Source organism: Misgurnus anguillicaudatus, chromosome 22 (genome assembly GCF_027580225.2).
Source record: "Misgurnus anguillicaudatus chromosome 22, ASM2758022v2, whole genome shotgun sequence".
Lineage (NCBI taxonomy): Eukaryota > Metazoa > Chordata > Actinopteri > Cypriniformes > Cobitidae > Misgurnus > Misgurnus anguillicaudatus.
This window is the reverse complement of record NC_073358.2, coordinates 32,297,260-32,319,850: the sequence shown is the minus strand read 5'-3', so window position 1 is coordinate 32,319,850 and position 22,591 is coordinate 32,297,260. Positions and strand designations below refer to the sequence as shown.

Genomic DNA, 22,591 nt, shown 5'->3' with positions numbered 1-22,591 from the left:
TATGTCTTGACAATGCATTATCCAGTATGGGAGAGAGTAAATTGTGGAGTTTCATGCTAAACACACCTCACAGGAAGGCCAGCAGTGACTATTGTACACAAGTTATAGATATCATAGACTATTTAAGGGCATATTATGAAGGGCACCTCATGAGGGTAAACGTCATATAAGATACTGCTGACACAGCCTTGCAATCTTTGTCAAACCTGTGATACTCCAAAGCTTGTTGTTCATGCTGACTGTTTCTAATGAAACATTTTAAAGAACTAAGCCGACATTAATTGATTCATTTCACTTTGATCTATTGAGAATATTACATTTTTTATTTCATTTTAATGTTACATGCAGTTGCCTTCTTTCTTCTAGACCTACATTGGAACCCTACTGGTGTCAGTTAATCCATATAAAGACTTGGGCATCTACACCAAGAAACAAATGGATATTTACATGGGTGTCAACTTTTTTGAGCTGCCTCCTCATATGTAAGTATGCATGTATGCACAGGTAAATAATATATGAAGAGTTTCGTTGCAAAACGAGATAACCACCGTTTTTTTAATTGTTCAGAAATATCATTTTTTGGTTGTGCATTCCAATTAAACAAAATAATAACATGATAACATAATAATAAACATGTTTTGACAAAAATGTAAAAAAAAATTGATTTTTCTCGTTTTGCAACGAAACTCTTCATATACTGCTTGTTCTAGGATGTAATGTATAGTGGCTTAGCTTCTGGTTCAGTTAAACGAATTCACCACTGTAAATACATTTGATCTTATTCCATCCTTTTAAAAAAATATACATTTGTACCTAAAATATTCATATTGGTAACTCAAAGGTGCACATTAGTACCTTAGGTACACACTGGTTACTCAATGGTACTGCTGTATCTTGACCAAAATCGTACCTATTAGGACCTTTTTAAAGGTACCGTACCAATGCTTATTTCTGAGAGTGTAGAGTATAATGTTTATATTAAAAGACCCAACATTTGGTTTTGACTTTGATGAACAACGTAGTTGTGCTGGTGCACCAGCAAGATGGGCACCAAACCAGTAAAACCCAGCTTGGCCAACATGAAAATCCATGCTGATCTAAACTGGTTTTATCTTGTCACTATATTGTACTCTGTATTTTCTGCCATCTCAGATTTGCACTCGCTGACAATGTTTATCGGACCATGATTAGTGAAACAAACAACCACTTCATCCTCATCTCTGGTGAAAGTGGCGCTGGTAAGACTGAAGCGTCTAAGAAAGTTCTTCAGTTCTACGCGGTGAGCTGTCCCAGCACCAGACTGCTGGACAGTGTGAGAGATCGTCTTCTACTTTCCAATCCAGTGCTGGAGGTTAGATTTCAAACTTTTTGCTCAGAAATTGTCTGTTGAATACTAAATGTACATGTTTTACAAAATGTATCTCTATAAAAAGTAAAAATGCATGCATGATTTTTCTCTACAGGCATTTGGAAATGCCAAAACTCTAAAAAATGACAATTCAAGTCGTTTTGGAAAGTATATGGACATACAGTTTGACCATCAGGTAAAGTCTGTTTTAGGAGATTTTTAAAGCTTTTGTAAAGCTTTATTTTATTAAGTAATTTTTTTAGGGAGCAGCAGTTGGTGGTCACATCTTAAGCTATTTACTTGAGAAGTCAAGAGTGGTGCACCAAAATCATGGCGAGAGGAACTTCCACATCTTTTATCAGTTAGTTGAGGGAGGAGAGGATGAACTCCTTCGCTGGCTTGGCTTGGAGCGAAACTGTCAAAACTACCGTTACCTTATTCAGGTAAGTAACGTTTTATATTACATTTTCCAAACATAAAGTTTACACATACAGTATAGGCGGTTTCAGCAGCAGTAACAACATAAACAAATGGCTTTTGTTGAACAAAAGTAACTTTCTGTAAACTCCGCTAAGAATCAATTACAACAAAGTCCTTTTAGAGTAGTTTATTTCTGATAAGCAAAATAAACAAGAAGTAGATTACCTTAGTTTAAATCATAGCTAAAGTATATCAAAAACTACACAGAGCTAACATTACTGTGTAAAATGTGTACTATATAATGAATACAATCGTAACTACAGATCGGTTGCTAAACCCCCCACCAAATAGCAGTAATCCATGATCACTGTCTTCCCTCGTCTTTAGGAAACCAAAACATTTGTTATTTTCGACAAGGTATTCGTTCCAGAGTTCAGCTAGCAACTAGTCAGACCATTAAACAAACAGACCAGAAGTTAAGTTCCGCTCAGAAGCATAATCGTGTCACCAATCAAATGGTCTATATCAGGGCTGTGAATGAACATATTCATTGTTTTGTTCAAATTTGCAGGGGGAATGTGCCAAAGTGAGCTCTATTAATGACAAAAGTGATTGGAAAACTGTGCAGAAAGCTCTTACCACCATTGAGTTTAGTGAAAAAGATATAGAGGTAAGTTGCTATAAGAGTAATTGCATTGCTTCCACTAACCATTTCCATACAAACATAGCCAGAGTCAATAACATTACTAGAACCATCCTAGTTTTTATGTTCAATGCGATGGTTTTCATTGTTTCGGCTGGCCAATGAAATGGTATGGTCAAACATTATAAGGATTCGGATTTTCTCAATCGATGTGCGGAGTAAAAACATTCTTAAATTGTAATATACATTTAGTTTAATTGCTAAACTACAAGTGAACGAAATGTCAATGAATTTCAACGACGTGCATGAGAGAAAATGGAAAACAATGGGACAAAATAAAATGATGACTTTCGAGTTTCAAATGGCCAGTACTTTGTTATTCTTGAACGCATAGACATGGTCTTGGTGTCATTTGGAAGTTTTTTTCAAGCTCTTTCCAACTGAACAAGTTGTAGCATTTAACAATGTAAAAATTTTTACTCCCATACCTACCTTTTGCACATTTTATTTATGTTCAATAGCTTTCTACAGTAGCTCTTTCTAAGGGTATTTTTTCAAAATCCTTTTGGACATTTTATTTATGTTCAGTAGCTATTTCTAGCTCAAGCAAATCCACAAACTAATTAAAGGATGTATTATTTTTTACAAGGTCGTCTGTTGACTGCTGTATAGACCCCGTCACGGTTCACGTCACAGGCGGTTCCCACTGCGCATGTCGGGGTCAGAAAAGTCATTACAGCAGATTGAGTTGCGTATTATTCGGTTTCGTCAAAAATGCCTATTTTCGTCGTGGGCTTTGAAAATCGCACCAGGTCTGCCGTTAAGTTTTTCGGGATTCCTGCAGAATCTCAAAAACAAAAAATACAACATCTGTGGCTGCAAGCAATTAAACGTGCAGACTGGGACAATGCAAAGATCAAAGAGGCTTGTGTTTGTAGTGCTCACTTCATTTCAGGTAATTCTGGTAATGAAGCTTGACACATACAAAACTTCGCAGAGATATGATGATTAGGAAGTGACTTTATACAAATAAACAGGAGGTGGAACGTGAAGCGTGACATGACCAGATTACAAAATAAAAGACTGAAAACAGAACATGACATCAAAATAAAAGACCTAATAACAAAACAAACAAAACACAAGACAAATCCCTTACAGGGTTGTATTAATTCATCTAAGTTAAGGTAAGAACATAGTAAAATATTGAAAAACTGTGATTTCCTTTAAGCTTTATGTTTGTTATTGTTATAAAAATGCGACCTCTATTGGTGAAATCCTACATATTGTGCCTGTAATACTTGTGGTCCTTCTACAGCAACTATTTGCAATCATTGCCAGTGTCCTTCATCTTGGCAATGTCCCCTTTGAGGCCGGTGCCCGAGGTTATGCCACAGTAAACAGCAGTGCAGAAATACACTGGCTGTCAAAGGTATGCTGCACTTACACTTTTGTCAAGTTTTTGTATTGTATGTTAGGATATTTATTTTTTCCAGTCATTTTGCCTTCATTCATTTCTTCTTCTTAGTTGCTGGGCATTCCCTCAAACATGTTACAGGAGGGTTTAACACACAGGAAGATTGAAGCCAAAGCAGAAGAGGTGATGTATTTAATGATCTATTTGTTTAGTAACTAGTAACAAGTTTTTAGTTAGTGTATGCAATGAAAATCATACAATGTGATCCACATACTAGTGTATTTATCTACATAAGCATACTTTATTTTGTTGTACATTTGTAATGAGTGATCAATTAAAGTAAACTATAAAGGTTTTCACTATTGGGGTACACTCCATTGGGTTATTTTCAACCCACCATTGGGTCATAAAGGGTCGAGCTCAGCCGTTGGTTTCAATCCAGAAAATGTTTATATTTGACCCAACAATGGGTAGAAACAACAAGCACTTTGGGTTAAAATTATTTCTGTTGTTAGGTTTTAAGCCCATTTACTGTTGAACATGCAAAATATGCCAGGGATGCACTAGCCAAAGCCATCTATGGGCGCACATTCTCATGGCTTGTTAACAAGATTAATGAATCATTAGTAAACAAGGTAAGCATACTTTTTATACAATACTTTTTATATAATAAACACACATGTTAATTGATGAATTGGTAGATAATCAATCTGTTAACACTTTCAATGCAGGATTCAACCAGAAAAACAGTCATTGGACTGCTTGACATCTATGGATTTGAAGTATTCGATGTGAACAGGTAACATTAAATCACTGCACTTATACCCAAAAAGCAATTTTGCGTTAAAAGACGTCAAATCGCCATCTAAACACAGCCCAGATGTCTAGGCAAAAACTAGACAAAATTGAGCTGTCAGTGAAAATGTAATGGATGTGTAACCATGCCCCCAAAATAAATAATAATAATAAATAAATCACTTGTAATTACTTGTACTTTGCTTATATGATGGAATATCATATCTCACCAAATGTAAGGTTATTTTAGTTAGAAGTGGGTTACACGCCAGAGTATATCAGGTCTATAGTAGAAAGTAAAATGACGGCTATTACTTGCTTGGATAATTTGCCTATATAACATTTTCTGCACAGAATGCCAAAGTAAACTTTTGAAAGGGGTTAATTAGTCTACAAAACTAATTAGTCACCTTTTGTGTCAGAACAAGCCCTGTAGACACATCTTAACAAATAAATGGGCCATCTACATTAAGGTTTTTTTTATGTATTATTTTTTTCCACAGCTTTGAACAGTTCTGCATAAACTACTGCAATGAAAAACTTCAGCAGCTGTTTATTCAGCTCACTCTCAAATCAGAGCAGGAGGAATATGAGATGGAGGGAATCGAGGTGATCATCAAAGTGCTTTCAGCTTCATATAGCTTAAAAATTGTTATTTGTTTAAAAATAATAGGCGGATTTTGCCCTAATTTTATTCAAACATAATTTTGATCCTATATCCAGGGATGATTTTGAAACAAATAAATCACAGTGGAAGCAATGAACCTTACCTGGTGATCTGGTTCACCTTCTGTGCTTTGCCATATTTTCAATAATGTGCATTTTACTTATTTCAGTGGGAGGCGGTGGCATACTTCAACAATAAGATCATCTGTGACCTTGTGGAGGAGAAACATAGAGGCATCATATCAATACTGGTGAGTGTAACAGAATCATGCTGAAACAACAAATTATTTCAAGTCATACACAATTTAATCTCATGTCCCATATTGTAAGGATGAAGAATGCCTGCGTCCTGGAGAGGCAACGGATTTTACATTTCTGGAGAAGCTGGAGGGGAGGATGTCTGGTCACCCCCATTTTGTCACGTACGTAAAATGTATAATTTTTTTTCACTTTAAACCATTTGGCATGATTGAAATATTGTTATTGGATTCTTTTTTTTTTAATTTATGTAAAATGTCTCCAATTGCATGCTGTAGTGCTATGGCAAACTAGAATTTGTATTGAAGTATTATGACAGATTTAGTTAAAGGATTAGTCAATTTTCTTAAAAAAATCCAGATAATTTACTCACCACCATGTCATCCAAAATGTTGATGTATTTCTTTGTTCATTCGAAAACAAATTATGTTTTATGAGGAAAACATTCCAGGATTTTTCCCATTCCAATGGACTTCAATGGACCCCAACGCTTAACAGTTTTAATGCAGTTTGGAATTTCAGTTTCAAGGGACTCTAAACGATCTCTTATCTAGCAAAACGATTGTCATTTTTGACAAGAAAAATAAAAAATATGCACTTTTAAACCACAACTTCTCGTCTATCTCCGGTCATGTGACCTCACGCAATACGCCATCACGTCAAGAGGTCACGGAGGACGTATGTGAAACTACGCCCCAGTGTTTACAAGTGTGGAGAAAAAGGATCGTTCCGACATTGTTGTATGTCGAATGATACTAATCAAAGTCTTTGTGTTAGTTTATTGTTTAAAATGGTCCGCATATGTGCGTTTCATATATGTAACACGTGACCTTTCCACAGCATTACGCAATTACGTGAGGTCGCGCTGGCGTGTCACAGGACATTGACGAGCGAAACTTTTCCCCAAAGTTGAATATTTTTTAACTCTCTGCGCTTAGCGCGGAAGAAAACCGCTAGCTGCTGGCTTATTTGAAAAAAATTGAAAACATGCGCTGGCCGCGGCCGTAAAAGCTTTAGTGTGCACGCCCCCTCAGGGTCCTTTGAAACTCAGTTGAAACTAATCCTTTAAGAGTTAAAGCTTTCGCAAGGAATTCAATTTATCACATTTATTGTCTTTAATTTTGCAGGCACAAACTGGCTGACCAAAAAACACGTAAGACCTTGGATCGAGGAGATTTTCGTCTTTTACACTATGCTGGAGACGTTACTTACTCAGTTGTTGGTAGGTTACATTTTATTAACAGTTTTAGGATACATAATAAGCCTTTAACATTTCCTTATCCTCTATGATTTCCTCATCCTTTCAGGATTTCTTGACAAAAATAATGATCTTCTGTACAGAAACATTAAAGAGGTACGACTTAACTCATAACATGTATTTTCTTTGTATCTGTATATTAGGACTTGGAAATAGATATACATATATAATGGTTGGTTGTGTGTGTTTGCTAAAGGTTATGCGACTGTCTAAGAACGCTATAATCCAGCATTGCTTCCCAACTATAGAACCCGATGGCAAGAAAAGACCTGAGACGGTACAGTAAAAGTTGAATGGACAAAATGTTAAATGCTATCTCATTTAAGTTGCTTTGTATAAAAGTGTATCCTAAATTAGTAAATGTGAATGTAAACGTATTAAAATGAATTTAAAGAAACATAAATTATAAAAGCTTGATTTATACATGCACAAACAATATTTCCAAGACTTATCTATCCGCAGATTGTTTGTGCATTTGTAGCCGGTCCTACTTGCACGCGCTCCGAATGGGACTTGAACCACCAATCGGTCCAGCGTGGGAATTGGGTGCTCTGACAAGGAGGATAAAAGCTATGATCTCTAGCGTCCATACTTATTGCACCCCCATTCTAGTCCCTAACCAGTCCTACTCCCACGCTGGACCAATTGATGGTTCAAGTCACGCTCAGGGACTAGTTACACATTTCTAATGGACAACTTTAACGAGTATTTTTCAAAGCTGACATTATTTCCTACCATACATTATGTCCCTTCAGCTATTCAAGCACTTTAATATATAGACTTTTCATGGATCTGACACATTTCTGACCAGGCATTTGTTAACAGGTTGCCACCCAGTTTAAGAACAGCCTTGCAGGCCTCACAGAAATACTTATGTCTAAAGAGCCATGGTATATACGGTGCCTGAAACCTAATAACTGTAAGCAGCCAGGTAAACCTTTCACTTCACCTCTCAGGTTTGTGGTTTTTTGTCTGCTAAATGTTTTACAAGAGCCAGCAACCTTTTTCTCGCTCACCTTCTCTCAGGGCAGTTCGATGATGTTACGGTGAGACATCAAGTCAAGTACCTGGGGTTAATGGAGCACTTGAGAGTAAGACGTGCCGGGTTTGCGTATAGGAGACGATATGAAGTCTTCCTGAAAAGGTAACATTCATGTATTTACATTCCTGTAGCCCAAGAAATGGAGCACAACGTCGTAGTCTCCGCCATATAGTAAATTTAAATCCCTCAAAATGATGATGTTAACTTGATATTGTGTAATCTGCCTATTTAAAAGAGCTAACCCCTTGTCATCTGAAACTGACCTCAGCAGTAGTGTTTCATTGAAAGCGCATCTTCTGTATCAAGCACTTGTTCCCTATCACCTCCGTGCCAAAATGTCACAAACCTCCATGTTGATCTGTGTAGATATAAGGCTCTATGTCCAGAAACATGGCCACACTGGAAGGGGACACCAGCAGAAGGAGTTCAGCTGCTTATCAAGCATCTTGGCTACAAACCAGACGAATACAAGATGGGAAGGTACTGCTTATATGTATACTGTAATTTGTAAAGCTTTATTAGCTGCAATAAACGACATGATGTTTTCTTTCCTTGCTAATTTCGGAAGAACCAAAATCTTCATTCGCCATCCCAGGACTCTCTTTGCCACTGAAGATGCATTTGAGGTCTGCAAGCATGAGCTGGGTGAGACTACCATGTTGATAGAGAGAGTAACTGAATGATCTTGTGGGCAGAGATTTGTCTTGCAATGTCAGATTTGACTTTTGACTTTGCTTCCTGGCTGTGTTAATGTGTCTGTTGCTTACAGTAAGTTGATATTAAATGCCACGTCTCATTGCCTTTAAATTTGTTTATTGCAGCCACAAGAATTCAGGCCAAATACAAAGGCTATAGGGGCAAAGAAGAATACCAGAGGCAAAGAGAAGCAGGTATTTGGGTTTTCATTAGAGTTACTAAATTAAACCCTAAATATTACATCATCCCTAATTTGATTTGAATAGCTACCAAAATTGAGGCATGCTGGCGGGGTCTTCAGGCCAGAAAAGAGAGGGAAAGGAGAGCCTGGGCTGTCAAAGTCATTAAGAAGTAAGATGATAATCATGTCAAATCTGTACAGTAACTGCAAATTTTACTTTTGAACACTGTCAGAAAAATGGTTGAAATATGTACCACTTTAAAAAGGCTACAGATACATACACTCTAAAAATAAACGGTGCTAAATAGCATTAAAAGTGGATCACTGGCTTGTAATCTATAAGGGAACCATTTAAAGTACCATAAAGCACCAAGGTAGCACCTGTGTTGGTGTGTAGCACCATATTGTGTTCTTTAGAACCATAAATGTTGCTATATCACCCCGTGTGGTTCTTCTCTAAAACTGGTTCCCCTATGATTAAAAGCTTTTATTACTATTTAGCAGAAAGTGTACATACAGGGTACATTTAGGTACAGATATGGATAATTACGTACCAATTTGACCTTTGGTATACTAATATATGCACTTTTTGGTACCTCTGAGGTACTATTTTGAACTCTTTCGGTACAAAGATGTACTTTTTGAAAAGGTGTTTGGTTCTTCAAAGAACCATTTTTTCATACATTTTAATAATTTTTCACCTTAAAGAACCTTTTTGGAAACAGAAATATTCTTCAGATGATAAAGGTGTTTTAAAAAAACATTTAGAGAGAAAAGGTTATTCTATGGCATTGTGAAGTACCTTTATTTTTAAGAGTGTACCACCCCAGTGACAGCTAGGGACCATTTTATCTGACAGTGAAGTAAATATGGCCTCTCATAAAAGCCAAGACTGATCACACGGAAAGTCGTGTTATAGTCACGAAAAATTTGATTATTTTATTTATGTCCATGTCACAATATTTAGCTTTTTTCAACCTTTTTGCACGAATGTCTATAAATAGTTTTTCTTGTCTGTGGCTTTCTTTTTTGTTTCATTTTATGTATTGTTTTCTCATAGTTGTTTCCTATTTTCTTACCATTGTTGCTTTCTGTTACATTTTTAGACATCCTAACCCAAACCCCAACTCCAAGTGAGAACAGTTTTAAAAATGGAAGAAAAACATGCAGAAAAAATACATAAAAGTACATCCAAACCCCAAATCTAACCCCAACCCCAAGCGACAATGATTTAAAAATGGGGGGGGGGGGGGGGTAGAAAACAATACACAAAATGACACGAAAAGAAAGTCGTGTCACAGACACAAAAAAATATTTATAGAAATTTGTGCGAGTGACACGAAAAAGACATTCGTGCTCAAGGCACGAAAAAAGCTGAATTTCGTGTCATGGACACGAATAAGTTAATCACATTTTTCGTGACTATAACACAATTTTTCGTGAGATCATGTTTTGAAAAGCTCTTATACAGAGAATATGCTATACAGACAAAAATATGTGATAATTTGAATGTATGGTTAAAGTGATGAGTAAATAGTCATACATACTGTACTCATTTTAAGGTTTTTAAATAGTTATGTATGTCAAATATATCGCATAATTTATTTGATGATTTGTTAAAACGAAGCAACTACACAACTGTTAATTTTTTTTTATAAATGTACAAAACTGTACCTTTTCTGTCCCTGGGGTGGTACCCTCAAAGGTTCATTATTGTACCTTTATGGGTATACAACACATAAAAAAAAAATTATAAGGAACTATTATGTGCTTTAAGGAACACTTTTGTACCATTTACATTTTAGAGATACAAAACAGTTAACTGTCCCTTTAAAGGTACACAATCGTTTCTTAAGGTACAGTAATGTACCCAAAAAGGTATAACACTGTATTATGTTTAGCATACCCGTAAAGGCACAAAACATACCTTAGGGTACAGAAAATGTACAGTTTTAAACCTTTTTCTGACAGTGTAGATATTTATGAGGTTTAATGCTGTTTTGATGGTAATAGCATTTCTCCCCACTTAAAGGTTTATTAAAGGCTTCATGAACCGGAATCAGCCTGTCAGCATGGACAACTCCGAATATCTTGCATTTGTCCGACAAAACTACCTCACTCGACTCAAAGAGACCCTGCCAAAATCAGTACTGGACAGAAACACCTGGCTCACTCCTCCACCAATAATGCAAGAGGTAGTCTATACATTACATTATTAGATCCGTTGAACCACTGATTTACTTTAAAAGCACTTTAAAAGCAGAAATTAATGTGTTTACCAATTGTACAGGCCTCAGTGTTCTTGCGTAAGTTACACACACGTCTCCTTGTGCGGAAGTATGTCCGAGGGATCACCACACAGAGGAAGGCGCAGGTATGCAGTACATGTCACCTCATAGTTTTAAAACCTACACTCTCAGAGAAAAATTATCCTTAAAAAGTTCCTAATATATACCATTAAGGTACAGATATGTATATTTGGTACCATTATAAACCTTTGAGGAACTTAAATGCACGCTCTAGGTACAAAAGTGTACTTTTTGAAAGGGTACCGCCCCAGTGAAAGCTTTTGTACCTTTTATCTGAGAGTGTATTTTGTCACTGTATTATCAGTCTGCAAACTCCTTACAGGTCCATTTTATTTACAGCTGCAAATTAAAGCACTGGCCAGTGACATATTCAAAGGCAAGAAAGAAAGCTATCCTCACAGTGTATGCCAACCCTTTGCTGACACCAGGATAAGTAAGAGGTTATGTGTTTGATAAGAAAATGCTTCTGTTCTGTTAATTGCTTATATCTTAGATTGTGAATTTTGTCAAAGCTTTGGAACACACGTTTATAGATATCCTTGAGGCGATACTTTAGCCAAGTATCAAAATTACCCCATGATTTACTCACCCTTTTATGTAAGGAGAATTTTCACATTTATACACCGTAGTTGTGTCAAAATTTTAAGGCTGGGACCTTCTAAGGACAAGACCTCAAAGACAAGCACTGTGTCTTTGAAGGTTACAGCCTCCGAAGTCCACAAAGAGAACTGAATTGAGACGGTCTAGCCTTAGGAGGATTCATCATTTGCGTCCTTGATGTATATTAAACTAATCAACAGTATATCAAATAAATCAACTTTAGAAATTTTAAATAACATTGAATGCAGCCTTAGGAGGTCGTAGACTTTGAATTGGGACATAGCTTATAAAAACTAGCTTTCAGTACCGATGCCATCTTGAACTCACACGAGTCACTGCGCAACGTACCTATGACAACCAACACTCCATAACTACGCTAAAACTGTCTCGTGAATTGCGTGAGTCCAAGATGGTGTGGTTACCGGAAACTGTTTTTACAGTTTATAAAGTTTGAAATATGGATATTTTTCTTACAAAAGCGCATTGATTACTCGAAAAAGACCTTTTACAAACCCTTGGAGCCATGTGGATACCTCTGTGAAGGATCAATGCACTTTTGTGGGTTTAAAGTCAGAAGTTGATCCCTGTTTTCTACCATTACAAAGTTTAGAAGATTAAGGACATTTACTAAAATAACTTCAAATGTGTTTGCCTGAAAGATGATGGACATAATGTATCTTGGATTGCTTGAGGGTGAGTAAATCATGCAGTAATTTTGATATTTGGCTGGATTATCCCTTTAAAGGGGACATTTCACAAGACTGTTTTAAGATGTAAAATAAATCTTTGGTGTCTCCAGAGTACGTATGTGAAGTTCAAAATACCATATAGATAATTTATTATAACATGTTAAAATTGCCACTTTGCAGGTGTGAGCAAAAATTTGCTGTTTTGTGTGTGTCCTTTTAAATGCAAACGAGCTGATCTCTGCACTAAATGGCAGTGCTGTGGTTGGATAGTGTAGATTAAAGGGCAGTATTATCCCCTTCTGACATCACAAGGGGAGCCAAATTTCAATTACCTATTTTTTTACATGTTTGCAGAGAATGGTTTACTAAAAAGTTACTGGGTTGATCTTTTTCACATGTTATAGGTCGATAGAAGCACTTGGGGACTCAATTATAGCACTTAAACATGGAAAAAGTCAGATTTTCATAATATGTCACCTTTAAGGGTAACATATTCACAGTAAAAGTCAAAAATCTTGAGAATTAGTCACTTTAAAACAAAGGTTACATCCAGCCGCATCATTAGGCTTGTTCGACTTCATGTGGTGCCGCAGGAATCGACAGCTAGATGGCGTCAAGGTGCCGCGAGAGCGATTCCCGAAATCATACGGAGGAGTTTGCTTTTAAATCGCTCTCGCGGAACCTTGACGTCGTCCGGCTGTCGGTTCTTGCGGTGCCGCATGTAGTCAAACAAACCTGAAGGCTCCATCGGTCAGTGATTAGTGGGTGGAGCTAATGACTCGCGCAGTGCATTTTGGTTAATCGAGTCCATCAAAGACCGTTACAAAAATACTGCTTCAACACACTATCAATCTAATAATCGTAATTATGCGAATTTCTTTTGTTTTTCTCATGTAAAATGCAAAAGCACCTTAAAATCGTGCTTAAGTAATCCTAAAATACTGTAGACATTGTAGCACTTTTGATTTGTGTATTTTCTTCTTTTCTTCAGGTGAACAGGACATAAACATCAAAGTCTTGCAGATTATTTGTTCTGAAGGCATTAAGGCATGTGAAACTAACAGCCGTTCAATCCTCTTAAAGAGACTCCATTCTATTCGTATTGAAGTTAAGCAATTATTTAAAACATCAGTATTCAGGTTGATTGAAATCTTATACAGTATAGATCATGAATTTGACTACCTAAAGTTGTTCAGCACTCCAAATATTATTTCCTGAATTTCCAGGCTTATTGTTATTGGTGGATTACTGTTCTGAATTAGTTCTGTTTTCACCAATACATAGTGCACATGATTAAACACTTAACAATAGTTTAGCCAGATTGATGTTTAGATAATGGACATGGAAAGTTTATTGTGATATCTTCCCCTGTACAGTACAGTGTCCCAGTGATTAAGTATGACAGAAATGGCTTTCGGCCACGTTTCAGACAGCTGATCTTCACTCAGGCGGCTGCATATCTGGTGGAGGAGGCCAAAATCAAACAGAGGGTGAATTACAGCTCACTGAAAGGTCAGATATAAATGCTAAAAAAGGCTGTGAATTTGGGATATTATTACATTTTTGACACATGCTTATATGTTAATGTGAAATATGTGTGTGTAGCTACTTAAAACTCTCTTAATTCAACACTGCAATGATGCAAACACAGCCCTTATATTTCTTGATGTCTTTTTGGTATATTTTCCATAGTTTATTGTTGAAATTTACAAACATTTACATTTAACTTACAGGTCCCATTAGTAAATGAGTCAATGCTATCACACACCCAAAAGTAACATGCATATATGCAATATTTTCTTTTTACAGGGGTGTCTATCAGCAATTTAAGTGACAACTTCCTGATTCTCCATGTCGCATGTGATGACACAAAGCAAAAAGTAGGTGATATTTTTTCCTATTTATATTAAAACATTTTCATTATTTTATGTCAAATACTATAAATAGAGAAGTCTTTATGGGCATTGACCCTACATTTTGTTAGTTTCGTTATTGTTTTAAACTTTTAATTATGTTGTCTGTGTTGGCTTTTCTGTTTAAAGGGGGACCTGGTCTTGCAGTGCAATTATCTTTTTGAGGCATTGACAAAAATGTGTGTAGTGACAAAAAACAACAGCCTTGTCAAAATTGTGCAAGAAAGGTACGATTACATTTTTCTAAATTACACAATCAGGTACTCTTGAAGACAAAGCCTGTAATGTGAGTTTAATGTGTGTTTACCATTAAGTGTGTTTAATGAGTGTTTTAAAATGTATTACTTGTTTCCATTTTGTAGTGTGAGATTTGATATCCAGCCTGGCAAAGAGGGTTTCGTTGATTTTAAGAGCAGTGGGGAATTCATGGTCTACAGAGCCAAGAATGGACACTTGATGGTGGTGGGTCTATGTAATGTATACATCTTAAACATAAAACAGACTTGCAGTGTAATCAATCATGTATATACATTGCTATACCAAAAAATATGCTATTATACTATTCCTATAACTTCAATAAGGAAATTAATGTTTTTTTTTTATATTTATCTGTTGCAGGAATCAGCAAGGACAAAATCTCGATGACCTTTGAAATGGACCTTTGCTTAACTAGAAATGACCTTGAAAATGAACCTACACTATAGAGTATTAACATTTAAATTCCTTCTCTAAAACAGAGTTTAAAATATCACTGTATACATTCTTTTTTCTTAAACTGGAATAACAATAATATTACTTTTTTGTATTGCCTTATATTGTTTAAATATGTATTTTAAGCATTTACTGTACATTGTGTTTTTGTTGTTTATGTCATGTTTTTCCAGAAATATATCTAATGAAAATGACAAAGGCAATATTATTTTAATATTCTGTATTCTATTAATATTCTATATCATTATCATTACATAAATTGTATGATTGTCTTGCTTCCTTGCTACTTGTGCAAATCTGTGCACAGATAGTGACCCTGCCTGGGAAAACCCAGATACAGTCATTTGTTTGTGAATTACTGTTTTTAAATAAAATCATCCTAGATAATGTAAAGAACATTCTGTGAAAATATAACCTTGATCTTTAATATTAACTGAGGAAGGTTATGTCAAAGACTGAAATAAAAATGAAATCAATATTTGAGCTTTTATTCTCTTACTTATTAAATAATAATACTTTTTTCATACAGGCCCATTTCTGATAGAAAAACATCTTGGAAAGATTTCAGTTTTGATAGTGCTTTCGTTCTTCCTATTTGGCATGCCATGTTTTGCTTTGCACTTACCAACAGACAGTTGAAGATGGACAGTTGAAGATTTGGGAAAGAAAAAAAGACAATCATACCAAGTCCTGTCCAGACCTTGTTTTAAGTTTAAATCAGTCAGCAAATTTTTAAGTGTAATGAAGCAAATATTTAAATTAGTTACACCAAGGGCCTGTTGAATGCTTTATTCTGATTGGCTGAGAAATGTTCCATGGGTGTTGATTATTTTTCTGTAAACTGCACAACTTGTCAAATGTCTTAAAAATAGGCACCATAGTAATGTTTGACACCGGCCCTTTGTATTATTTGCATTACAAACTTAGGTGTGCCTTATTTTTGAATAATTCAACGGCCCGTTATCAATTATTTCTTACGTATTCTATAACACAATGTATTTCTGTGATTTCTTTTTACTTATTTTTTAAAGTTTATTTCTTATATTTGTAAATATATTTTTATAAAGCTGCTTTGCATAATTGTGAAAAGCAGTATAGAAATAAACTCGAAATGAATTTAATTATACATTTTCCTTTGTATTTTAAAAATGTATGCAATTAAAATTAATAGTTTTTGCTCCTGCAAAATTTACTTCAAGCGATAGGGTGTATAATCAGAATAAAATAAAGTGGTACTTGGTGCACAATTTTTAGGTCTGTGTTATTAAAGAGCACATATTGTCCGATTCACGTTTTTAAATTTCCTTTGGTGTAAGTGTGTATTAGTACATGTTCACGATCTGCAAAAGGTACATACCCCAAAGTAAACGATTTCCAACATCTCCAACGTAAATCTCTTTTCTTGGACTACAACAAACACACAGATTGTAGGCAACAGTTTACTTCCTGGGATTGGTGATGTAGAGAAGACCGTCATTATCATAATTCCTATGTCTCACAGCCTGTAAGCAAGCAGTACTGCATTGTGAGCGAATCTTTCAAACATGGTAAGTAGCATCACATTTCCGGCTGAAGTCAGAGGTATTCAGGCCAATCACAACGTACCGATTAGCTGGCCAATCAGGGACCCAGAGCTATTCAAAACCGTGCTTTTCAGGACGATAGTGAAATATGGAGCTACAAAAATGTACGGTATGTGGAAAATAATGTTTTTTTAACCATAAACCACGCAAACACATTGTATTATAAAAAACACAAATTAACATGGTTTTAGCCATGAAATAAGTGCTCTTTAAATTAATAAATAAAACCCATTACAGCAGTTCTGAGGTGGGTCATGCATGCGTTATTACCTCAGTTTGAAAATAAGCAAACGATGATGCCCCCTTGTGGCAAATAAAAGGAGATTATCTAGAAATTATTCAGGAAGTTAGATTTTAAATAAATATGTTATACGGTGTGCTGACTAAACATTCTTTCTTAAAATTCTTTTGATCATTTTCTATTTGTTGTTCAACTATTTTCTCAAGGTTGTTTCCAAAGAATAAATAGGTGCGTTCCACTTCGTACAGCGCCTCGCAAACCGATCCTGAGTATGTGATCAAGTACCGCGAGACAGGTTCGAAAGCTCAGCTTTTCAATCATTCTCGCGGTACTTCGATGTCATTCTGCAATTACTCTGCGCAGCAGCACACACCGAAATGACTCGGCAAATCGTAGCAAGGTACTGATTGGCGGATCCTCATGTCAATCATTACTTCACTGGATGACGTAGCTGAACATCCTCCTCCTCGCTTCTTCCATCGGCTGTTGTTCTTAAAATGGCGCCTTTGGACCTGGATAAGTATGTTGAGATTGCGAGACAGTGCAAGTATCTTCCAGAGAACGATTTAAAGGTAACTATTTTTGATGGCGTTACTTACGGTCAAATTACAAGTACTAGCTGTTAGATTTATAAAATCGCGTGGGTCGTGGTCAAAGCTGGTAAAATAGGACAGTGTGTCAGTTCAGGGTAGTGCAGTCGCTTCCTACCAATCTTGAGCCCTTACATTTACTTTAGCTTTTGATCCTGAGATGTATCTGTTTATCGGACAACCAGTGGATATACTACTAATACAACACGCATACATAGTAACAATATGTAACAAAGTAGTTCTGGTGAGCCAATGCGTTTGCTAACTTATGCTGTTGGTGCTATCCAGCGAACTGAGTATGAATTGATTGAAACGCCCATTTGCTTCGTAGCTCATCTTCCCTCTCGTTTTGTGATATTTTTGTCTTTGTAAGTTGTTTTTTTATATCTTGACTGAGTCATCATCTATTGCCTGATTTTAAAACGAGACATTGGACGGAACTACTAGCCCTGAAATAGTCTATAATGTAGCAATGCTTCGCATATTGTCGTTGCATCAGACATTATGTATGTACAGTACATTATTTTGAGATCTTTACTATTTGTTATTTAAACGTGTCTGTTTTAGGCTTCCCTTCTGACCTCTATTATTTTATATGACCTTAGAGTCATTGATTTGCTGTTATTAGTGATGTCATTCATTCTTATTGAAAGCTTGTTGATGTGTGCTGTCTTCTCTTTTCATTGATTTGACAGAGATTGTGTGACTATGTATGTGACCTGTTACTTGAGGAATCAAATGTACAACCAGTATCTACTCCAGTCACTGTATGCGGGGACATCCATGGACAGGTGTGAGCAGACCCTGTTGGTGCATTCACAGATGTTGCAGATGTACACCTATAGTGTAACAATATGTTTACTAACTTAAACCATTAAGCCTTTTTTGCTTTTCAGTTTTATGACCTCTGTGAACTCTTCAGAACTGGAGGACAAGTACCAGACACAAACTACATTTTTATGGTATTGTATCCGTAAAGAGAAGTATACACATTTTATTTTAGGTGTTACTTGGTTAATTCAATGACACTTGAAGTGAAGAAAAATTAATGCGTTTCTTTTCTCTAGGGTGACTTTGTTGACCGAGGTTACTACAGCTTAGAAACATTCACATATTTGCTAGCACTTAAAGCCAAATGGCCTGACCGCATCACACTGTTGCGTGGCAATCACGAGAGCAGGCAGATCACACAAGTCTATGGCTTTTATGATGAGGGGACAACCTAATACAGAGACTGCAGAAACCTAATGCATGCCTGTCATTGTGAAATTATTGCACATGTTTTCATAATTTTAAATATAAAACACTACACTAGGCAATGTGTTGTTAGCTTACTTGCCTTTTAACAGTCCTTTTATTTTCTTCTGCCTGTAGATGAGTGTCAAACTAAATATGGAAATGCAAATGCCTGGCGATACTGCACAAAAGTTTTTGACATGCTGACAGTTGCTGCCGTAAGTTACATAAGAAATTGCATTTTGGATTTTCTGGGAAGGGAGTGTGGTTATTGATTTTACAAATGTATTTTTTTAAGCGTTGTGTATGTTAAATGCACTGAAAAGGTCAATTTAGATCAATTCAATATCAATTTAATAGTGCTTCTGTGTTGAAATGTTGCGCATTATAAACAAACCCAACCTGACCTTACACCTAAATCTTTCCCCGCCAGCGTTTTTTTTTTTTTTTAAGTCGCCAGCATTTTTTTATGATTTTTAAAATACTGTTCTTTAAATATATAAACATACAATATATCAAATGAAAGAACAGACCGTCTGTTTTTTTTAAACAAACAAACAAAAAATTTTTGTCCTACCTTCATTTGTTTTCTTTTATCACCTTTCAAATATGGGTAGGTTTCTTCAAAAATACAAAAACTTTGAGCAAAAGATAGATAGATAATTAGATGATTGCATTTTTGCAGATCAGATCCAGAGCGATAATCAAAACATACACAAGAGTTCTTATTGTTTGCCCTAAGGCAGTGGTTTTCAAACTGGGGGCCGTGAGATGGTGCCAGGGGGGCCCCAGTTTTATGACATTTTATAAAATACATTAATTTAGCATGAATTCTGTGTAATTAAACCTAAAAAAAAACAAGGCTACTAACCAAAAGCACTACTTTTTTGTATAATTTAATGTTTTTTGCTTTGGGGGGCCGCGAAGGAATGGACCGTACACAAGGGGGGCCGCACGCTGAAAAAGTTTGGGAACCACTGCCCTAAGGGGTTGCTTCCGGGTTTTGTAAGTTGGGAAAGCGCGCCACCTGGTGGATAATAGTGAAAATACGGATTGCCAGAAAACTCGTCATTGACATGGAACCATTTCCTCTTAATTGACGAGTTAACTCATCAATGGCGGGGAAAGAGTTAAATGGCATCCTATAATGTTCATTTTAACAAAATGGAATGGGCTCAATCCCATTTCTCTGTCTTACCTCAATAAGGGCTATCCCAATTGGGCCTTACTCTCACATGAATGTGCAAAACTAAGGGGTAGGGGGAAGGGGTAAGACAGAGAAATGGGATTGGTCCTAAGTCTCAGGTGTGCCCATTAGGGCTGGGTATCGATTCAGATGTTCCAGATCGATTCGATTTTGATTCACAAGCTATCAATTCGATTTTCGATTCTGGTTCTCGGGCCAGTTTTTATACTCGATTCTCGATTAACTCAAGGAATATAGATTTAATACAAATACTATATGAATAAAGAACAGTGAACAGCAGTTTACAAGTGGGTAATTAATAAAAAGAAATTAAAAACCACAACACTATCGTCGTCGTCTTGCTTGTGAAATCTAAAATGCTTCCATACTTTTTATGTGAAGGTGGCATCAACGTCAATGAAGCACCTGAAACCGCCATTTTAAGCACTGAATGATTGAATGACAGGCTCGCCTCTCACTCCTTGGTAACATCGCGCAAGGCAAAAAAGAGGGTGACATCTAGTGAAGAAAACTAGTAATTAGATTAACGTTAATCTTACGTTCAATGTTTTGTAAATAAATATAAAAGAAAAAAATGATTCTGCTATTTGAGAATCGATTTTGAATCGACCACATTTTAAAAAACGATTAATCGAAAAATTTATTTTTTGCCCAGCCCTAGTGCCCATAGTATGTCTGAGAAGTTTTATCTCAAAATACCCCACAGATCATTGATCATAACATGTCCAAAATGCCCCTAGTTGGGTGGGAGAAAAATTTGCTGTTTTCATGTATGTACCTTTAAATGCAAATTTACTGCTATTGCTACCTTACCAAAAGAGATAGTGAGTGCTTTCAGTTAAAATAGATTTGAATCCTGTTAATACAGTCTAAGAAAATAGTATCTCATTATTGAGATATGGTGGATAGCATACGACTTGCTGAGGGCAAAAACTATGCTAAGGCAGGACTGTCAGTCAGTGGCATTGGGCGGGGCTTTATCAGTGTGACATCACGTTGATAAGAGATTTAAAACGGCATGTCGAAAAAGGTTTAATGGGCATTAAAAAGAGTGGGTGGATGTTTGTGTTAAAACACTGCCAACACATGCTTATGTCCAAACATTTTGTAAAAGTGAGTTTTACAAAATAGGTGCATTTTAAAGTGAAAGTGATCATAGCTGTTTGTTGTGTTTGTTATGACAATAAGGTGTGCTTTGTTTTTGCCTGCATTTTGTGTTTCACTTTAAAGATATGTTCACATGCTTTAGTTTTAATAAAGTCGTTTAATGTGTGTTTTAACTAATGCTTTTTCATTTGTGCTTTATTTCACAGTTGATAGATGAGCAAATCCTTTGTGTGCATGGTGGCCTTTCACCTGACATCAAAACTCTTGACCAGATTCGCACTATTGAACGCAATCAGGAAATCCCCCACAAGGGAGCATTTTGTGATCTTGTCTGGTCTGACCCAGAGGATGTGGACACCTGGGCTATCAGTCCAAGAGGTGCTGGCTGGCTGTTTGGTGCTAAGGTTACCAATGAGGTAAAGAGATCTTTTTCTGCACAGTGTTAGTCTATGAAATTGTCTTACAGACTTTCTCATAGCCTTATGTAAACATTTGCAGGACTGTATGAAGTAGGAAACAAATACTGACACAAGTGTTTTTGTATCGTAAGCTTTATGTAGTGTTTTGATTGCTTGATGTGCATGGGGTATCTTAGTCCTCTCCCAATAAAGTAATGCGTAGGAGGGGTTAGTGTAGTCCTGTACATTCTGTTGTTGCTTCTTATAGTTAGACGACAATTGTATTGGACACTTTTTTCATAAAACAAATGCACACAACATGGAATTCATGCTTTAATTTCAAAATCATGGTCTCATGAGAAGTTGAATGAGCAATATGGTTGTAAAACATTTATAAAAGATCTTATTCTTTCTTTTTTTCCATTTAAGTTTGTTCATATCAACAATTTGAAGCTGATTTGCCGTGCACATCAGCTGGTTCACGAGGGCTACAAATTCATGTTTGATGAGAAGCTAGTGACCGTCTGGTCAGCTCCAAACTACTGCTACCGCTGCGGTAACATTGCCTCCATCATGGTCTTCAAGGACGTGAACACAAGGGAACCAAAGTTATTCCGGGCCGTTCCCGACTCTGAAAGGGTTATACCACCAAGAACGACAACACCCTATTTCCTCTGAAGTCTTCATTGCATAGTTCAACCCTCCCCCTTTACATTGTTCTGTCAAATCTCTTTTATTGTCTTTATTTTTTCTGTATTTCTTTTTTTAAACAAATATTTTTGTAAAGATTGAAGCAATCTCCCCAATAACAACAGTAATATATGGTCAGCACTATGAACTGTACTGGTTATGTTTAAGTTGGTCAGTCTATTTAGTTAAAGTATGAACGTGACAGTAATCAAGTGGACATCTGTGTGCTGTTTTCGATGCGACTTTTCTTATAGGGCTTTAAATGTAACCTACTGCCCCTGAGAGTCATTGACCATTCAATAGCAAGCTATTTATGTTTAGCTAATGGCACCAGATTGTATTTTTCAGAGGGCCGAGCAGAAAAACTGAAATTTTCTGACAGTGTTTTTCCTTTTACTATTTTTCAAATGGATGTTGACCAGACAACAGGACACAGGAGGCTGTGATTATTTTGTACATTAATATAATTGTATTGATTTAACCATCTTTTTCTCAGAATTGTTGTATTTTATTATTGTAGAGAACGGCAACCCATTTACCAACTAAATATTGAAAATAAACTTCTTTATTATTAAGTTAAATAACCGGTGTCGTCA

General features: G+C 36.1%; 2 protein-coding genes across 3 annotated transcripts in view; both read left to right on the top strand.

Annotated features, from left to right (window-relative positions):
* Positions 1-16,104, top strand: part of myo1hb (myosin IHb) — a 29,832-nt gene extending 13,728 nt beyond the window's left edge. Inside the window, exons 3-32 of one of the 2 annotated variants that reach the window (XM_055199439.2) lie at positions 367-482; positions 1,153-1,351; positions 1,464-1,544; positions 1,612-1,791; positions 2,340-2,438; positions 3,727-3,840; positions 3,937-4,008; positions 4,341-4,460; positions 4,557-4,624; positions 5,124-5,229; positions 5,457-5,537; positions 5,617-5,708; positions 6,672-6,766; positions 6,852-6,898; positions 6,999-7,079; positions 7,628-7,733; positions 7,829-7,946; positions 8,211-8,324; positions 8,413-8,489; positions 8,666-8,734; positions 8,807-8,891; positions 10,754-10,916; positions 11,012-11,095; positions 11,370-11,463; positions 13,311-13,366; positions 13,696-13,831; positions 14,129-14,199; positions 14,362-14,459; positions 14,595-14,694; positions 14,851-16,104. In XM_055199439.2, the coding sequence (XP_055055414.2) occupies positions 367-482; positions 1,153-1,351; positions 1,464-1,544; positions 1,612-1,791; positions 2,340-2,438; positions 3,727-3,840; positions 3,937-4,008; positions 4,341-4,460; positions 4,557-4,624; positions 5,124-5,229; positions 5,457-5,537; positions 5,617-5,708; positions 6,672-6,766; positions 6,852-6,898; positions 6,999-7,079; positions 7,628-7,733; positions 7,829-7,946; positions 8,211-8,324; positions 8,413-8,489; positions 8,666-8,734; positions 8,807-8,891; positions 10,754-10,916; positions 11,012-11,095; positions 11,370-11,463; positions 13,311-13,366; positions 13,696-13,831; positions 14,129-14,199; positions 14,362-14,459; positions 14,595-14,694; positions 14,851-14,877 (2,949 nt within the window). In that variant the 3' untranslated portion in view covers positions 14,878-16,104. The remainder of the gene's footprint in view (positions 1-366; positions 483-1,152; positions 1,352-1,463; positions 1,545-1,611; positions 1,792-2,339; positions 2,439-3,726; positions 3,841-3,936; positions 4,009-4,340; positions 4,461-4,556; positions 4,625-5,123; positions 5,230-5,456; positions 5,538-5,616; positions 5,709-6,671; positions 6,767-6,851; positions 6,899-6,998; positions 7,080-7,627; positions 7,734-7,828; positions 7,947-8,210; positions 8,325-8,412; positions 8,490-8,665; positions 8,735-8,806; positions 8,892-10,753; positions 10,917-11,011; positions 11,096-11,369; positions 11,464-13,310; positions 13,367-13,695; positions 13,832-14,128; positions 14,200-14,361; positions 14,460-14,594; positions 14,695-14,850) is intronic. The other variant, XM_055199440.2, reaches the window with a different exon arrangement.
* Positions 16,105-17,177: 1,073 nt separating this feature from the next.
* ppp6c (protein phosphatase 6, catalytic subunit) lies at positions 17,178-22,579 on the top strand. Its single transcript, XM_073860547.1, has 7 exons — positions 17,178-17,339; positions 18,053-18,148; positions 18,254-18,319; positions 18,425-18,571; positions 18,737-18,811; positions 21,114-21,323; positions 21,735-22,579. Exons 1-7 carry the CDS (start codon positions 17,265-17,267, stop codon positions 21,981-21,983), a joined length of 918 nt encoding a protein of 305 aa, XP_073716648.1. The 5' UTR covers positions 17,178-17,264; the 3' UTR covers positions 21,984-22,579.
* The last annotated feature ends 12 nt before the right edge of the window (positions 22,580-22,591 follow it).

Coding starts and splice junctions, on each gene's coding strand:
- ppp6c (XM_073860547.1), top strand. CDS start 17,265: ATGGCGCCTTTGGACCTGGATAAGTATGTTGAGATTGCGAGACAGTGC. Junction 17,340..18,052: donor TTCCAGAGAACGATTTAAAG/GTAACTATTTTT, acceptor TTGATTTGACAG/AGATTGTGTGACTATGTATG. Junction 18,572..18,736: donor TCTATGGCTTTTATGATGAG/GGGACAACCTAA, acceptor CCTGTAGATGAG/TGTCAAACTAAATATGGAAA.